This window comes from Rhinolophus hipposideros (assembly GCF_964194185.1).
Source record: "Rhinolophus hipposideros genome assembly, chromosome: 13".
NCBI classification, from domain to species: domain Eukaryota; kingdom Metazoa; phylum Chordata; class Mammalia; order Chiroptera; family Rhinolophidae; genus Rhinolophus; species Rhinolophus hipposideros.
The window spans coordinates 14,681,505-14,695,999 of NC_138059.1; the positions used below are offsets into that span (position 1 = coordinate 14,681,505).

Below are 14,495 nucleotides of genomic sequence, written 5' to 3' on the forward strand. Positions count from 1 at the left end.
TGAATCAGAATTTCATAACATTATAACTGTATAAATAAATAAACCTCTGCGTCGATTTAGATCAATCAAGAAATGATGCTCAAATAACTCTTAATTTAATACTTTGATAAGTGATCATGAAGAATGATCATTTATATTTCTATGTACCGTTAAAATTTATCGATAGTAAACTAAAAACAACAGAAGAAAAAAGTAGGGAGATAAGACTCAGAATAGTCAAGACTAAACTACAGCATTGGGGAAAAACAGTCAAAAACATGGTTATGTGATGGATACTTTAGCCATCAGTTAAAATGGAATTATTATAGCTTATTCCATTCAAATCAGTGCTTCAGTGAGTTTGTAGGGCTGAAGAGGAGAAAAGCACGTGTTTCATGGGGTTGACATGCTGACCATGCAGCCAAGAAAATGTTAATACTCGTTAGTACATTTTCTCAGTAGATTTGATCATCATTGTTGATCACAGTAATATAAACACTAGTTACTGTCCTAACTTTCAGACTCAAGTTATACACAAAGCATCTTCAATGCTTATAAGGTTCCACTAACAGATTAGGAGGCCCTAAAATTCTTATCAAACAAAATGGGAGAAATACTGCTTTATAGCTGATGAAATATGAAATAGACGTTCAGATATATTATTTGAAAACATAAAAATAAACAGCAGAAAACTCAAATTGAGAAAGGAAACCAAATCCTTGTCTTTCATAGTAGGGAGTCAATAATATTTTATATGGGAATATTACAAATATTAATGGAAGAGGATCCTTTAGAATAAGCGTGGCAACCACCAGAGAAACTAAAATCAAGCAAATGCAACACTTGTTTCTGAAAACTGGAACTGGAGGTAGGGAGTAATAAAGGAATTGCTGGTTTTCATTATAAACTGTTCTGTAATACTTAATTTCTAGGTCTTTAATAAAATCACAAAGAAGGGAGAAAACAAAAATATATCCTATTAAGCAAAATTTTATATACTTGAAAAAAGAAGCGCCTACTTAAATTTGACTAAGGTAAATTTAGAGCAAACAAAAAGTTAAATCTGTAATCTTTACACAAATGGGTATACAGCTAAAAATATGAATGGTTTAAATAAAAGGTTTACCTAAATTTAAATTTATTTGGGAAACATATCTAACATTTTGATGTTAAAGAGAAAAGCATAATCCTCTCAAATAAGGAATTCTTTCCTCAAATGTCAAAAACGAAAGCTTGAACAAATGGCATTTCTTATCTTTTCATGATTCAGGGGTGATGCCTGTTGTTAACAAAACAATTTAAAAATCTTATGTGAACCACTTAGAAGTACTATTTCATATGGTACTTCTTTCAGAAATGACTCATTAATGGATGTTGTAATTCCCATTGCTCATTTTAAAGTCCGCAAATTCCACACTCAGACGTTTAATGTCTTAGTTTAATGTTGCTTGTTATGCTGAGTAGTATTGCTTTGTATACATATACCAGTTGTTTATTTATTCTCGTATTGTACACCTATGCTATTTCCCAATGGAGCTATTATGAATACAATTGCTTTGTATATTCTTGGACAAGTCTTCTTATGAAGTTATGATTTCATTTCTCTTAGGCAAATACCTAGTAATGGAATTGCTGAGAGATAGGGTCTGAGTATGTTTAGTGTTATAAGAACCTGCCAGATCCTTTTCTGAAGTAGACATATCATTTTATATTCCCAACGACAACATATGAGAGTTCTGATTATTCCATAAACTTGCCTATAATTTATCAGTCTTCTAAATTTTGCCATTTTAGTCGGGGCACAGAATTTTATTTTAGGATATACTATAATTATTTAACCAAGCCCTTAAAATTAGACATTATTTTTAATGTTTCTTATTTTAAATAACACTGAGAACAAATACCCTTGCATAATAATTCAGTGTATATCACTAATTTTTTCATTAGGCTAAATTAATCAATCAGTTGTTATAAACATTTGTAAATTTTTCTATTCTACATTTCTTGCTAAGATTACTTCTGAAAGTTATGGTTTTACTTGCTATTTTGAATGGGTTCTTTTTCATTGTGTTTAAAATTGGAAACGGCTGGTTAGAGAAAAACTGTGCTTTTTATGTGTATCTTATCATTGGCCATTTTACAAATTCTCCCACTACTTCTAATAGTCTTTTAGGTCTCTACTTCTGTTGGTTTCCTTATTAATACATATAACTCCTTTAAACTCTTTACTTTTCCTTATTTTAATTCATTGGCTAAAACTAACAGAACAATGGTTTTAAAAAGAAAACTGGCGATAGCAGTTATCTTTTCTTGTAAGTGACTTGAATGGGAGTTTAATTTTGATGCTCGAAAATAAAGTCACTGAGGATTTTGCCCCTAGTGTCAAACTTTACATCAATATTCCTTAAATGAAATAAATACTATTTAAATATAGCAAGGAATCTAAAAAAGTCCTAGAATGACTTGTTGGGTGGTGACCTTCCGTAGTTTTTAAAATTGAACTACCAGCCACTTACTGTGTTTCCCCGAAAATAAGACCTAGCTGGACAATCAGCTCTAATGCGTCTTTTGAAGCAAAAATTAATAAAAGACCTGGTCTTATTTTACTGTAATATAAGACCGGGTCTTGTATAATATATGATATATGACATATGTGATATGATTTGAAATGATACAATATAATACCGGGTCTTATATTAGTTTTTGCTTCAAAAGACACATTAGAGCTGATGGTCTGGCTAGGTCTTATTTTTGGGGAAACAGGGTAATATGCCTAAGCTAAAAACACTGAAGAAATTCTTATTTCCATCCTCATCCCCAATATCTAACTGGCTTCCCAAATTCTTTCCATAGCTCTTATTTGTATTCTCCTTCCTATTTTCACTATCTTGATAGTATTCTAGCCTTTCAACATATCTTGCTTGAAATATTTCAATTTATCAAAGGACAATGAGATTTATTTCAATGAAACAAACCCAACCATATAATTTCATGCTTTAAAAATAAAGGGTTTGGGGTGGGGGGAGGGAGATGAGGGTAAGGGGGATCAAATATATGGTGATGGAGGGAGAAGTGACTCTGGGTGGTGAACACACAGTGGGATTTATAGATGATGTAATACAGAATTGTACACCTGAAATCTATGTAATTTCACTAACAATTGTCACTCCAATAAATTAAAAAAAAAATTAAAAAAAAATAAAATAAAAAAATAAAGGGTTTTTACTGTAAAGATCAATCTCCCTGCCAGGTCAACTATGATCTTCACTACTACATAATTTGGTCTCATTATAACACAAAATAATTATTATTCTTATGAAAAAACAAAAATGCTATTTCTTCTTTCTAGAATCTATACCTCTGTACCTCTCTCCTCTCCCAAATAGTCCCTTTCTGCCAGGTAATCTACGATTCATTCATTCTACGATAGTCCAGACGTCCTCTCTGAAATTCTCTCAAATATTTCCTGCCGCTAATTTGCTCCATCCACGGGGCAATTACATAACTGTCTTCTAACACCATTTATACTCTACTAAAATCATGTATGTTTTTCTTTCTTTCTCCCCTAATAGAGTATGTGCTAATTAATAGCAGAAATAGTCATCTTACGGTCTTTTGTATCTTTAGCCCCTCAGTGAATGACTGTCAGTGAAGTATTTTTAAAGTTTGTATGAAACAAAGAATAAGTTCACAAAAGCCAATCGAAAAGTATGTTTCAGTTTTTCCCCAATAAACTTAAAGTTGCTTCTTAAAGATTAAGGTAAAATCAAGTTATTTTCTATTTCCATTTATAGAAAATCAATATAAAATATTTTTCTTTAAGAATGTGAAATATTTTACAAAATGAATTACTCAGTTATTGAAAATTCATCATAAAATATATCATCACCACCATTCCATTTCCTGTCCTTGTGAAAACGGTAGATATGAATGAGCTCTCAGAAACTGCTAATACCTTTAAGCAAGAGAATCCTTTGAAATTTTATTCAAACTGGACAGTACAAATTTTATCAAAATGCACACATAATTAACGTGTTACAAATGGGAACATATTCTAATAGTTTCTGAGCAACTAAATGTAATTAGTGACCAGGGAATATTAATATGACCAGTACTATAAATACATTTATAATGTAGGGACCAAAATAATTTTGATTAAAATATCTAGTGAGCAATTTTAGGATGTTTGAATGCGATTAAACTGAATCATTATCCAATGACTTTTTTTTTTAATAGAAAACAAATTATTTGTGTACGTACTGCTTTGTTTTTTGATATAGCGTGTTTCCCCGAAAATAAGACCTAGCTGGACCATCAGCTCTAATGCATCCTTTGGAGCTAAAATTAATATAAGACCCAGTCTTACTATATTATATTATATTATATTAAGTTATATTACATTATATTATACCTGGTATATTACATTATATTACATTATATTATATATTATATTATATAAGACCCAGTCTTATAGTAAAATAAGTCTTATAGTAAAATATAGTAAAATATAATCTATGTAAGTCTTATAGTAAAATAAGACTGGGTCTCATATTAATTTTTGCTCCAAAAGACACATTAGAGCTGATTGTCCGGCTAGGTCTTATTTTCGGGGTAACACGGTACTTTCTCTTTGGCTCTATATCTCGATTTATATCATTTTATTAGTCACTCTTCACACTCACAGACGATAAGCTACATCAGTAACATGCAGAAGAGCAAAGTGTAAATCAAAAACTTACTCAATTCCATGATAATGACATACTGAAGCTTTTTCAAATGGTAAAACCCGAAGTTTCCGAGGACTAAGTTCTGGTGTCAGAACAAAAGTTTTTTCCCTGCAACAAAATTGTTTTATTTGTATTTAAAGTTTAATTAGTGAAAGAGAAAAGGTTTCAGAAAGTGTCTAAACAAAGAAATGTGACTTCCTTCAGTACAATTGAATCTTACATGGGATAAAAAGTTGTATTAGACCTTAGAAAATGAAGCAGGGGTAGGCCTGTGGATTTTATCACCTATATTTTCTGTAACTCAAGTTTCCAAAGTTATGATGCTACTTATTTCATAAAAGTATTCTGAGAAATGGATAAATCAAGAATGGAAAATCATTTGAAGTGGAAATTCAAAAAGCATCATTATTCTGGCAGGATTTTTTTCTTGGTGTAATAAACTAATGATTATACATTTAGTTCCATTCTTTTTTACAGGGGAATGATTAAGTCAACTTGAATCTTTGGTAACAAAAGAGGTATTTAATTCCTACTGTAACATAAGAAGGACCCAGATCTTTCTTTACCTGGGAATGTAGTCATCTTGACACCTACTTTAAAAGTCAGCAACCATTTAAATATTAGAGCATTTTAGAGGCTAACTGCTGACTTAAGTTCTTCTGAGATAGGTTTTCAATCAGCAGGTATGTTAAAATCAATCATATGGTGAGCTTACATGAAACGGTCATGCTCAGTCCCTTCCATATCCAGACCTGCCAGGGGTATATAAAAATCTCAGAAAGAAGGTCACTGCAATTAGGTTCAGCTCTCCCGGTTATTCTAATAGGTGCCTGCCCTCCTTCTCTGCCTGAATTGGGAGGCACTATTCTAATGGACTGGATCATATTCCTGAAGCTCAGAACAGGTTAGTTGGGAATGGAAGAATTCTGCATCAGTGGTCTTTACACAGTAATAGACAGACTAAAGTATCAGAGGCTTGAATTCAGAAGACTTAGAAATGGTACATAGAAAGGCAAGTAGACAGTAGAGTACCAAGAATAAATTCACTATCACATTTTCCCCCCTATGGCATTAGGAAAGAAACTGCCCACTTTGCCACAGAAAATTATCTAGGGTATTATGATAAGCATCTGAAATTATTACATTAAAATATAAGACACATGCTGATTAATAAATTCTAAAGGACAGAATTTATATTCTAATGCATTCATTTAAAGTGTTCCATAAAAAGTAGCACTAATAAATTGCAATGACCCCAGTGGCTTGTTGACTGAGCATAAAAGTGAATAATTTTGTAATATATAATAGAACTCTTTAGGTCCCTAGAATTTCAGTTATTACCCTTGCCATGTTGTATTCCATTTCTGATTTCAATCCCTCTCAGTAACTTTATCTTTTTTGGTTTAATTTTATTCAGACCTTGTTCTTTCTAAAAGAAACATTTTAACCAACATGTATTTTGTCAATGTTTAATATTTCTTTGGTATATACACAGGAGTCAGGCCTGTACTTTAATTTAGTATAGCATTGTGAATGGCTCCTTGCACAGGTAGACACTTAATAAAGTCCACAGGTTCTTAATTCAGTGACATGAAAGCTCATCCTTCAACTTGAACATTAATAGAAGATATATTTGATAAGGACGCAGTTCTTTACTAACATCAAGGAACTGTATCAAACTTTCCTAAATCAATCATCTGTAAACTAAAGAAAGAATTAAATACATCTCCACTACAACATTGCATTTAGAAAGACACCTGGTCAAAGACAGTAAAATGTAATGTACATTAATTCAGTTTTAGCAAACCCATCTGACTGCCAGTTCATGCTTAGTGATTTAGAAGAACAATATTCCAAAACTAAATAAATGAAAATATGTATACAATTCTTCATTTTTGTGATTCCCACAAAAAGGAAAATGACTCCAAAATTACATAATTTTTATGTCATTAAAATCATTAAGTCATTAAGACCCAGAGTCTCTCTCTCCCTGCCCCCGCAGTGAACATCCACATTAAGGAAATCTGCTCTATTATTGTCTTTTAGATAGATACCTTCAAATAGATCCCTCCAAAATTTACCTTTAAAATCAGTATTTGCCAAAACAACCTTTGTAAAAGCAACCAAAATTATCTATAATTTTTAAAGTCCTTGGGAAGGTTTTCAAAACAATGGATTAACAATTAAGAAGAAGCTGGGGTAGTAAACAAATTATTAAAATCTCACTAGTATTTGATGTCACAATTTTAACTGTAATGAAGTCAACTTTAGCAGCATCCGGTTTTTACCAACTAGTAACTTAGTGGAAGTTGTCTTGGAAGTCAAATTAGTTAATAAATTATTCATGTAGGCACTGAGTTCTTACTTGGTAATGTTAGAGTTCCAAAAGCACTTTTATTCCACTTTCCTGTTCTCTCAGTTGAAAGACTGCTTTTTGCTACTATTACGCATGACTGACAGTGTCATGACAAGTACACAGCAGCAAAATCAAAACTACAGTCACAGAAAAGAGAATTAAAATATATACGTATTTGCAAGTCAAATCATATTTTTTTCCTTGAAAAGTACTGTCCTTTATACAAAGGAAGAAGCTACTGACTTTTACAAGGACTGGGCTGAGATTGCTCTTATTATTCCTGTTCCCCTTATATTCACTACCACAAAACAGCAGGACATTTGGCTACGGTAAAATGGGAGGATGAAGGCCAACTGACAAAGATTGGGATCCAACGTGTGAATTCTGCCAAAGTGGCATAGGATATCAATTAACTGGGGAAATGAGATGCAATGTTTTTTAAATGATTTTTTGAAAAAAATTAATTGGAGATTCTAAGTTTATAACTTACCCCTTTTGAATCTGTAAAGGTTGAAGATCACCAACTGGCAATCCATCTGAGGTAAAGAATTTCAGCAATTCTTTAGCATCCAATAAAGTGATTGAATCCCGTGCACCCTCTTTATGGCCCAGCAACTGTTCAGACGAACAAGGTAAGGAACCGGTTCTGGGAAAATAATGTTATGCAGATTCAATGAAAGTGGATTAGAATTCACCACAGTCAGGAAAAGATGGCACAGGCAGAAACCAGAAAAATGTACAAATAAAACTGAAGAACTACACATTTGGGAAGAAAATAAAGTAAAATCTCTGCAAATCACTTAGTATCAAAGTGTATTTTTAAAAAACCTGTAGGTCACAGTGAAACTTACAGTTACCATATCAACAATGATTCTCTTCTACTGAACTAAAATGGATATAGTTATATTCTTTATAAATGGCAGCATGCTTTATTATTTAGTACTGTGAAGTTATCAAGTCTATAAAATTTGAATCAAAACTTTCTTGTATGTTCTGGAACCCCACCATGTTGTAAATTTCAAGAGTAGAGACTGGATGTTTCAGTTTTCTATGAACTTGAAAGATTACTTGAAGCACAACCATGAAATAAGGCAGTATTCAGAAATCTCTCCAAGGTCTCTTCTAGCCATGATTATGACATTATGAATAAGCACTGGATCATTATTATACCTAAAATATATGCAGAACTTTATACTTTTCAAACTACTTTACATACACTACATTCCTTTTTTTAAAAAAATAATTTTATTGGGGAATATTGGGGATCAGTGTGTTTTTCCAGGGCCCATCAGCTCCAAGTCGTTGCCCTTCAGTCTAGTTGTGGAGGGCACAGCTCACTGGCCCATGTGGGAATTGAACCCACAACCCTGCTGTTCAGAGCTTGCGCTCTAACCAACTGAGCCATCCAGCCACCCCAATATACACTACATTCTTCATTCCCTTGAAAAAGACAGCATAGGTCTCACCTCCAAATTAAATTAACACCTGAAAATAAGTACTTTGGAAAGTGAAAATCAGCATACCAGGCCTAAAAAACAATGATGATTCCTATTTTTCAGATAAAGATACTAACCGACAATAGTTTACCTTACAGACACAGGGTAACACAGCTATTTTAAATGACTGAGTCAGAAGTAGACTAACTCTGAATGAAGTACTATTTCGACTGTATCACTCTATAAACCCAAAAAGCTCTGAGAAAATGCTAAAAACAGGAAAGAGAAAAATGCTTTAGATTCAGAGAATGTGAAAGGTTTTATTAAGCACTGAGTCACAGATCACACGATGGCTTTATGTCCCAAAGCATAAATAAAATCTTTCAATGTCGGCACAGAATATTAATTTCCTGACTTCATATCAATTCAACTATTTCCTGATTATTTTATTACTTATTTTATTACTCAAATCAAGCATTTTTTACTGATAATTATATGATTAAAATGTTGACATTATGGGTTACTACTTACATTTCTATACACTAGGGATCAATGATATACCGACAATAACACTTTCCCCTTCCCTTGCCAATTATTTTTTAAATTGAAAATATAAATCTAATAAAAATAGTCAAACAAGAAAATAATCAAATATGTTCTATGAACTTTATACTCTAGGAGGGCAAGAACTACATTATGAGTTTAATTTAATTTCTATATAGCTATTTTCTAATAGTAACTCACAAAGGTTTCTTAATGAAAATTAATCTCAATCATTTTACAAGCTGGATGTAATGGGGAAATGTATAATTTGCATTTATATAGAATCCTGGAAACAAGGATATCAAAGCAATTTAAAATCCTGTTTGTGATAAATTACACTACTAAAATATGTCAGGTTAAAAAGAACAAAAAACAAAACACTGACAACACTTTATTTTGTTCAGTGTTTTCAAGCTTACAAAGTATTTTTGCATTCATTATCTCACTAAATTTTCACAACTTGAAGTAGCACTGGGACTGTCATCCTCATCTTAACGATGAGGCAACAAAGTCACACAACAGGTGACTGATTTTGTCTAAAACCAAATTCTTAGGACTTCTGAATTTCACCATGGAATGGTCTTTCATTCTCCAGTTAAACCTGTTTTAACACAAAACATATCCTTAAAATATGCAACACTACTTTTGTCCACAATCAAGAATTTGATGGTATCTCTCCATATTTTGATGACCTGCATGGCCCTATATGTCTAAATGTGTTTCACTCATTCATCCATTACGTCTCAGCTCAAATGTAACCTCCTTAGAGTGCTGTCCCTGACCATCCAACCTTATCTAAATTTCCACCACCTTCCTCCCCTCAACAAGTAAAATGATTATCCCTCAGTCCCTTTGTTTCTTTTATTCATTACACATACAGTAATTAACAATCATTGTATTTACTTGTCTGGTTATTTGTTTTCTTTTGACTGTCTCCGCCATTAAAAGGTAAGCTCTAAGAGGAGAGCCTGACACATAGTTCATGCTAAATAAATATCTATTGATATATATGAACAAAATGTCATAGCAACTCTTACATGTTATCAAAAGGGGCTAAAAGTAAAAACGTGATTTGAAATACTTTGGAGGAAGGTAATGTAAGAGAGCTAAATTCTTCTTCTTTTACTCCATCATTCAAGAAATGTATTGAGTGCCTAAAATGTACTGAACTAAAATAAACAAACAAATACATTCCGCCTCTTAGATTTCAAACATGTAGGAATGTAAAGCAGGAATAGTTTAAAGTGGCTCAAAGGAGAAGAACACTTTTACTTCATTTTATATGCTCCTGTATTGTTTAAATATTTCTTACCTATTCATGTACTATGTAACTCTACGGACAGTAGTCTGAAAAGCCATTCACTAAAATGTTAACTGTGATTATCTACCCCGGGAAAGTACAAATGGAAGGAGAAGAAGAGTATTTTCTCAACATACCACTGTAATGCCCTCTCTGTCTCTCTCTCTCTCTCCCACTCTCTCTCTCTCTGCCCTTATAGCAGTTAAGCATATATTTCTTTTACAGTAAAACTACAAAAAATTAGTATCTGATAAACACAATGTCAGAAGAAAAAAAAAGTTCGTTTAAAAATACTCAGCTGTTTAAATGCTACCTCATTTTTTGTTTCGTTTTTTCAAACATTTCCAGATTTTGAAGAACATGCCTTTCAGGCCATTCCAGGGGATTGGTTTCCATTAGACTTGAAGAAATAGGTTCTAGTGGACTGGTGTCTAAAGAGAAAGAAATACACATAAGCACCGAAAAGTATTAACCTACTAAATTTTGCTATGTAAGAATGTATTATGTAGATACATACATCCATCTGTGTGTGTATAAAGGGATGTAGGATTCACGGTACAATCCTTACCTCGGTCATTTATTAAGGTTATCTCTGATGGCCTGAACTGTGCAAAATGCCACAGAAAAGGTTTTTGCAAATGAAAAAAAAAAGTCACTATTATTAAGCTTTATTTATTTTACTATCGCCTCAAAATAAAAGTGCATCATCCCGAGACCTATATTAAGTCCCTCAGATCCTAATAAAGAGTCCTGTGACCATTCTATCCTAGTTAGATTCCTTTCCTTGAAATTCATATTTGGTTATTTAACCAAAAAATACACAGCACTTACTTCACAAAAGGTAACTTTCTAATAAGCAATTTACGAATAATTTATTTAATCCTCATAACAACCTATGTCATTGCTAATTTAAAGATTAAAAAAAAACCCAAAAAACTAAGGCTCAGAGAGGTTAGAAAACTTGCCCAAGGTCACATAGCAAGCAAGCTGCAGAGTTGGGATTCAAACTTCTTAATCTTGCTCCAGAACCCAGTCTATGATCGAGAGCTATTCTCTCTCCCTTACTGAACACACCCCCCCATTTACAAGTAATCATAGACTGTCTCCAACATCTTTCAAATTACCCCACACTACTATTTAACTTTGGCACATGATATGTAACAATGATGGTAATGATAATACAAATGGCAGCTCTAACAATCTGGGGGCCATTTATTGTATTCTAAGTGTTTTATATGTATCAACTCATTTAATCCTCGTAATAACCCTAGTAAGTGGGTAATATTATTATCCCTATTCGAAATGTGAAGAAACAAAGGCAAGGCATTCAGCAAACAAACTACAAAACTGAGTTTGAAACCCTGGCAGTCTAGCTGCAGGACCTGGGCTTGGAACATGGCACTAAAAGCTGCATGTATATTTTGCTTTCCAAATAGATCACATGCCTGTTGAAAGCCAAGAATCCCAATGTTAACTTCATCGTGTACCTTCATGGTGTCAAACAGACAAAAGGTACTCAACAAACATTACTGTTAACTTGATGCTTCAATCGTTTTATTAATCTATGGAACAAAAACGATTCTCATAGAATTAAAAACAAAAACTATCCCGTACATTTAAAATGCCAGCCATCTTCAATTGCTTTCTTGTTAGATCTTGAGAAGTTTCACTCTATTCAAATTCATCACAATAATAAGAACCAGGAAAATAGAAACACAAGTTAATATAGAAATGATTTCCTGCTCCCTCAGCAAAGTTTGGTAACTAACTTCCTGCTATAATGAATGGCAAATATTGGAGCATCTTATTATGTGAAGTTTTAACTATACTATATTCACTGGGTAGGTTCCACTTCTCTTACTTTATGAAAACACAGCTTACTGGAAATCCACTCATTCTAGCAGCTTAGTAAGAGCAGTAAGAAGGTTCGCCTTAAAAGCCTCTTCCTCTGCTCAAAAACAATTATACTAAACATGCTTTCTGAAAGAGGTAATCAGAAAATTTTTAATGTTTAAATGACGAGAAATACAGGCGATCTCTCTCACATACACACACACACACACACACACACACACACATACACACACACAAACAAGAAGTCCTCACTTAACATCAATAGGTTCTGTAACTTTAAGTGAAATGACATGAAACCAATTTTACCAAAGGCTAATTGATATAAAAAGTTAAATTCCTACAGCATTTCATCAAGTTGTAACGAAACAATGTTGAATAAAACGATGTTATTCGAAAACCTGCTATATTTAGAAATACAAATATCTACTGTTATTTCTATTTAAAAGATACGTTTTGATTTTATTAATATATTTTATTAGTTTTTGTAATAATAAATGTCACACACACACAAAAAAACCCCTTAATATTTACAGCAAAAAAAACCTTACCATTTAACAGATTGGAGGTGTCAATTTTGTCTGTCTTGATTAGAATTGTTTTAGGAATAATAGCGTCAAAATGATCTAAAAAGCGTTCCCTTGTGAGTATCAACAGACTTTTGAGTTCATCAACAGAAACTACTTCGGGTTGCTTTGCCAACTTTCTCCTTTCTGTAAGACAACAAATTAATAGAATTAACCATATGACTGTTATTTTAAATCCTCTCTAAACCACATCTACTACTATTTTATGGAAACTATTTTCAAAAGTAAAACAAGAGAATTTATCCAGCGAATCAGCCCGCTTCCATTTTACTCCCATTTGTAGGTAATGGTAGAATTTCCAGTTATATGAGGGAAACAGAAAAAGAGTCATTTGTTAACACTAAAGGCAAGTTTATCAAAGTTTTCAGAAATATATTGCAGCTCTTTATGCTGGTATTTTTGTGAAAATAAAACCTGTAAGACTTTTGGTTAAACATGTGGTAGTTTGGCCATTTCCACGTATTTCTTCTCTTTCCCCAACCTAAAATCACAGTAAAGGAAGAAGAAAAGACAACAAAAGGAGAAACGATAAGGAATGACAGTTTTCAACAAATTCTGGAAGATAGTGATGACGCCTTGGTAACTGAATCCAGTAGAGCTGAGGCAGGATCAACTTGGGTGCCTATAGGGGCACAACTTATGGGGTATTAGAAAGATGGAGACGAGGAACTGGACTAAAACAGGACCAGATCCGTGGATGTTTAGGGAGGGAGCAGTGAGAACCAAAGGTCCCCACCCACCCCGTCCTCCAGTCTCAGAGCTCAGTGACTTCACTTTCATTTCTTTGGTAGAAACTGAAAACGAATCTCAGACTATGAAATACCAGGTGCATTAAAAGGTGGTACTGATGCTGGGGTTAAATAAGAGTCTATATACGAATGGTTGGACTCCTTGCCCTGCAGCCAGAAAGCTAGCAGCTACAAATGACCCACTGGAAAGATTACAGGATTCTCCTTTTGAAAAACTGAAGGCCTAGAGAGAAAAGAGGGTGGTACTGATATTGAAGAGGAGGCAGGGACAGGAATTCACAACCAAAATGTTGAGTTGTCACTCCATCACTCCACAACGCAGCGTGCCAGATACTGTATCAGAGTGAGGTATGTAGAACTTCCCATCTAAATCGGGACCGACGATAAAAAATCACCAGACACTAAGGAAAGGTGTTGAGGGGGAGGGGGCTCTGCATTTCCACGGTCCTATGGTGACACGCGTAAGGACTTTGATTCAATAACACTTCCGGCTCCCTTTTCCCTCCCATCACTCACTGAGCTAGTTTAGAGAAGAAACTAGGCATGCTCTGATGAGACCCTTCCTCTCCAACTTTCATCTGAGCTAGCAAAGCCTCAGAATGCCTGAGCTCTGCAATGCGGTGAGGACCCTGTTCCCTTAGGGTTGATCTGCAGATGCCCAGCTCTGGTAGTCATTCAGGGGATAAATTCAATTCTAGGTGTGCATATCAGAAAATGCACCTGGCCACAGATCTAAAAAGTCACTTCCTTCAATCCAGCTTTTACCTGTATTTTATCTCCATCTGTGTGTGTCTTAAGTTTATTTCTCAACTGGTTCCAACTTTGGGAGGGGAAAAAGGTATTATTTATTGCCCAAACTAAAAAGAAGTCCAGGATGAAAAAGAGAGACAAAAGCAAGCAAAGAGGGAAAAAAAAGAAAAATGAACAAAAAACAAAAAACAGAAACAAAAAACATCGCAGAGGAAAG

At 33.6% G+C, this 14,495-nt stretch overlaps 1 protein-coding gene across 4 annotated transcripts in view; it reads right to left on the reverse strand.

Annotated features, from left to right (window-relative positions):
* Positions 1 to 14,495, reverse strand: part of MTBP (MDM2 binding protein) — a 69,637-nt gene that overhangs the window by 9,424 nt on the left and 45,718 nt on the right. For 3 of the 4 annotated variants that reach the window (XM_081070734.1, XM_081070732.1, XM_081070735.1), the window contains 4 exons: positions 12,744 to 12,905; positions 10,655 to 10,772; positions 7,553 to 7,708; positions 4,719 to 4,814 (listed from right to left, as the gene is read on the reverse strand). In XM_081070734.1, coding sequence (XP_080926860.1) covers positions 4,719 to 4,814; positions 7,553 to 7,708; positions 10,655 to 10,772; positions 12,744 to 12,905 — 532 coding nt within the window. The remainder of the gene's footprint in view (positions 1 to 4,718; positions 4,815 to 7,552; positions 7,709 to 10,654; positions 10,773 to 12,743; positions 12,906 to 14,495) is intronic. The other variant, XM_081070733.1, reaches the window with a different exon arrangement.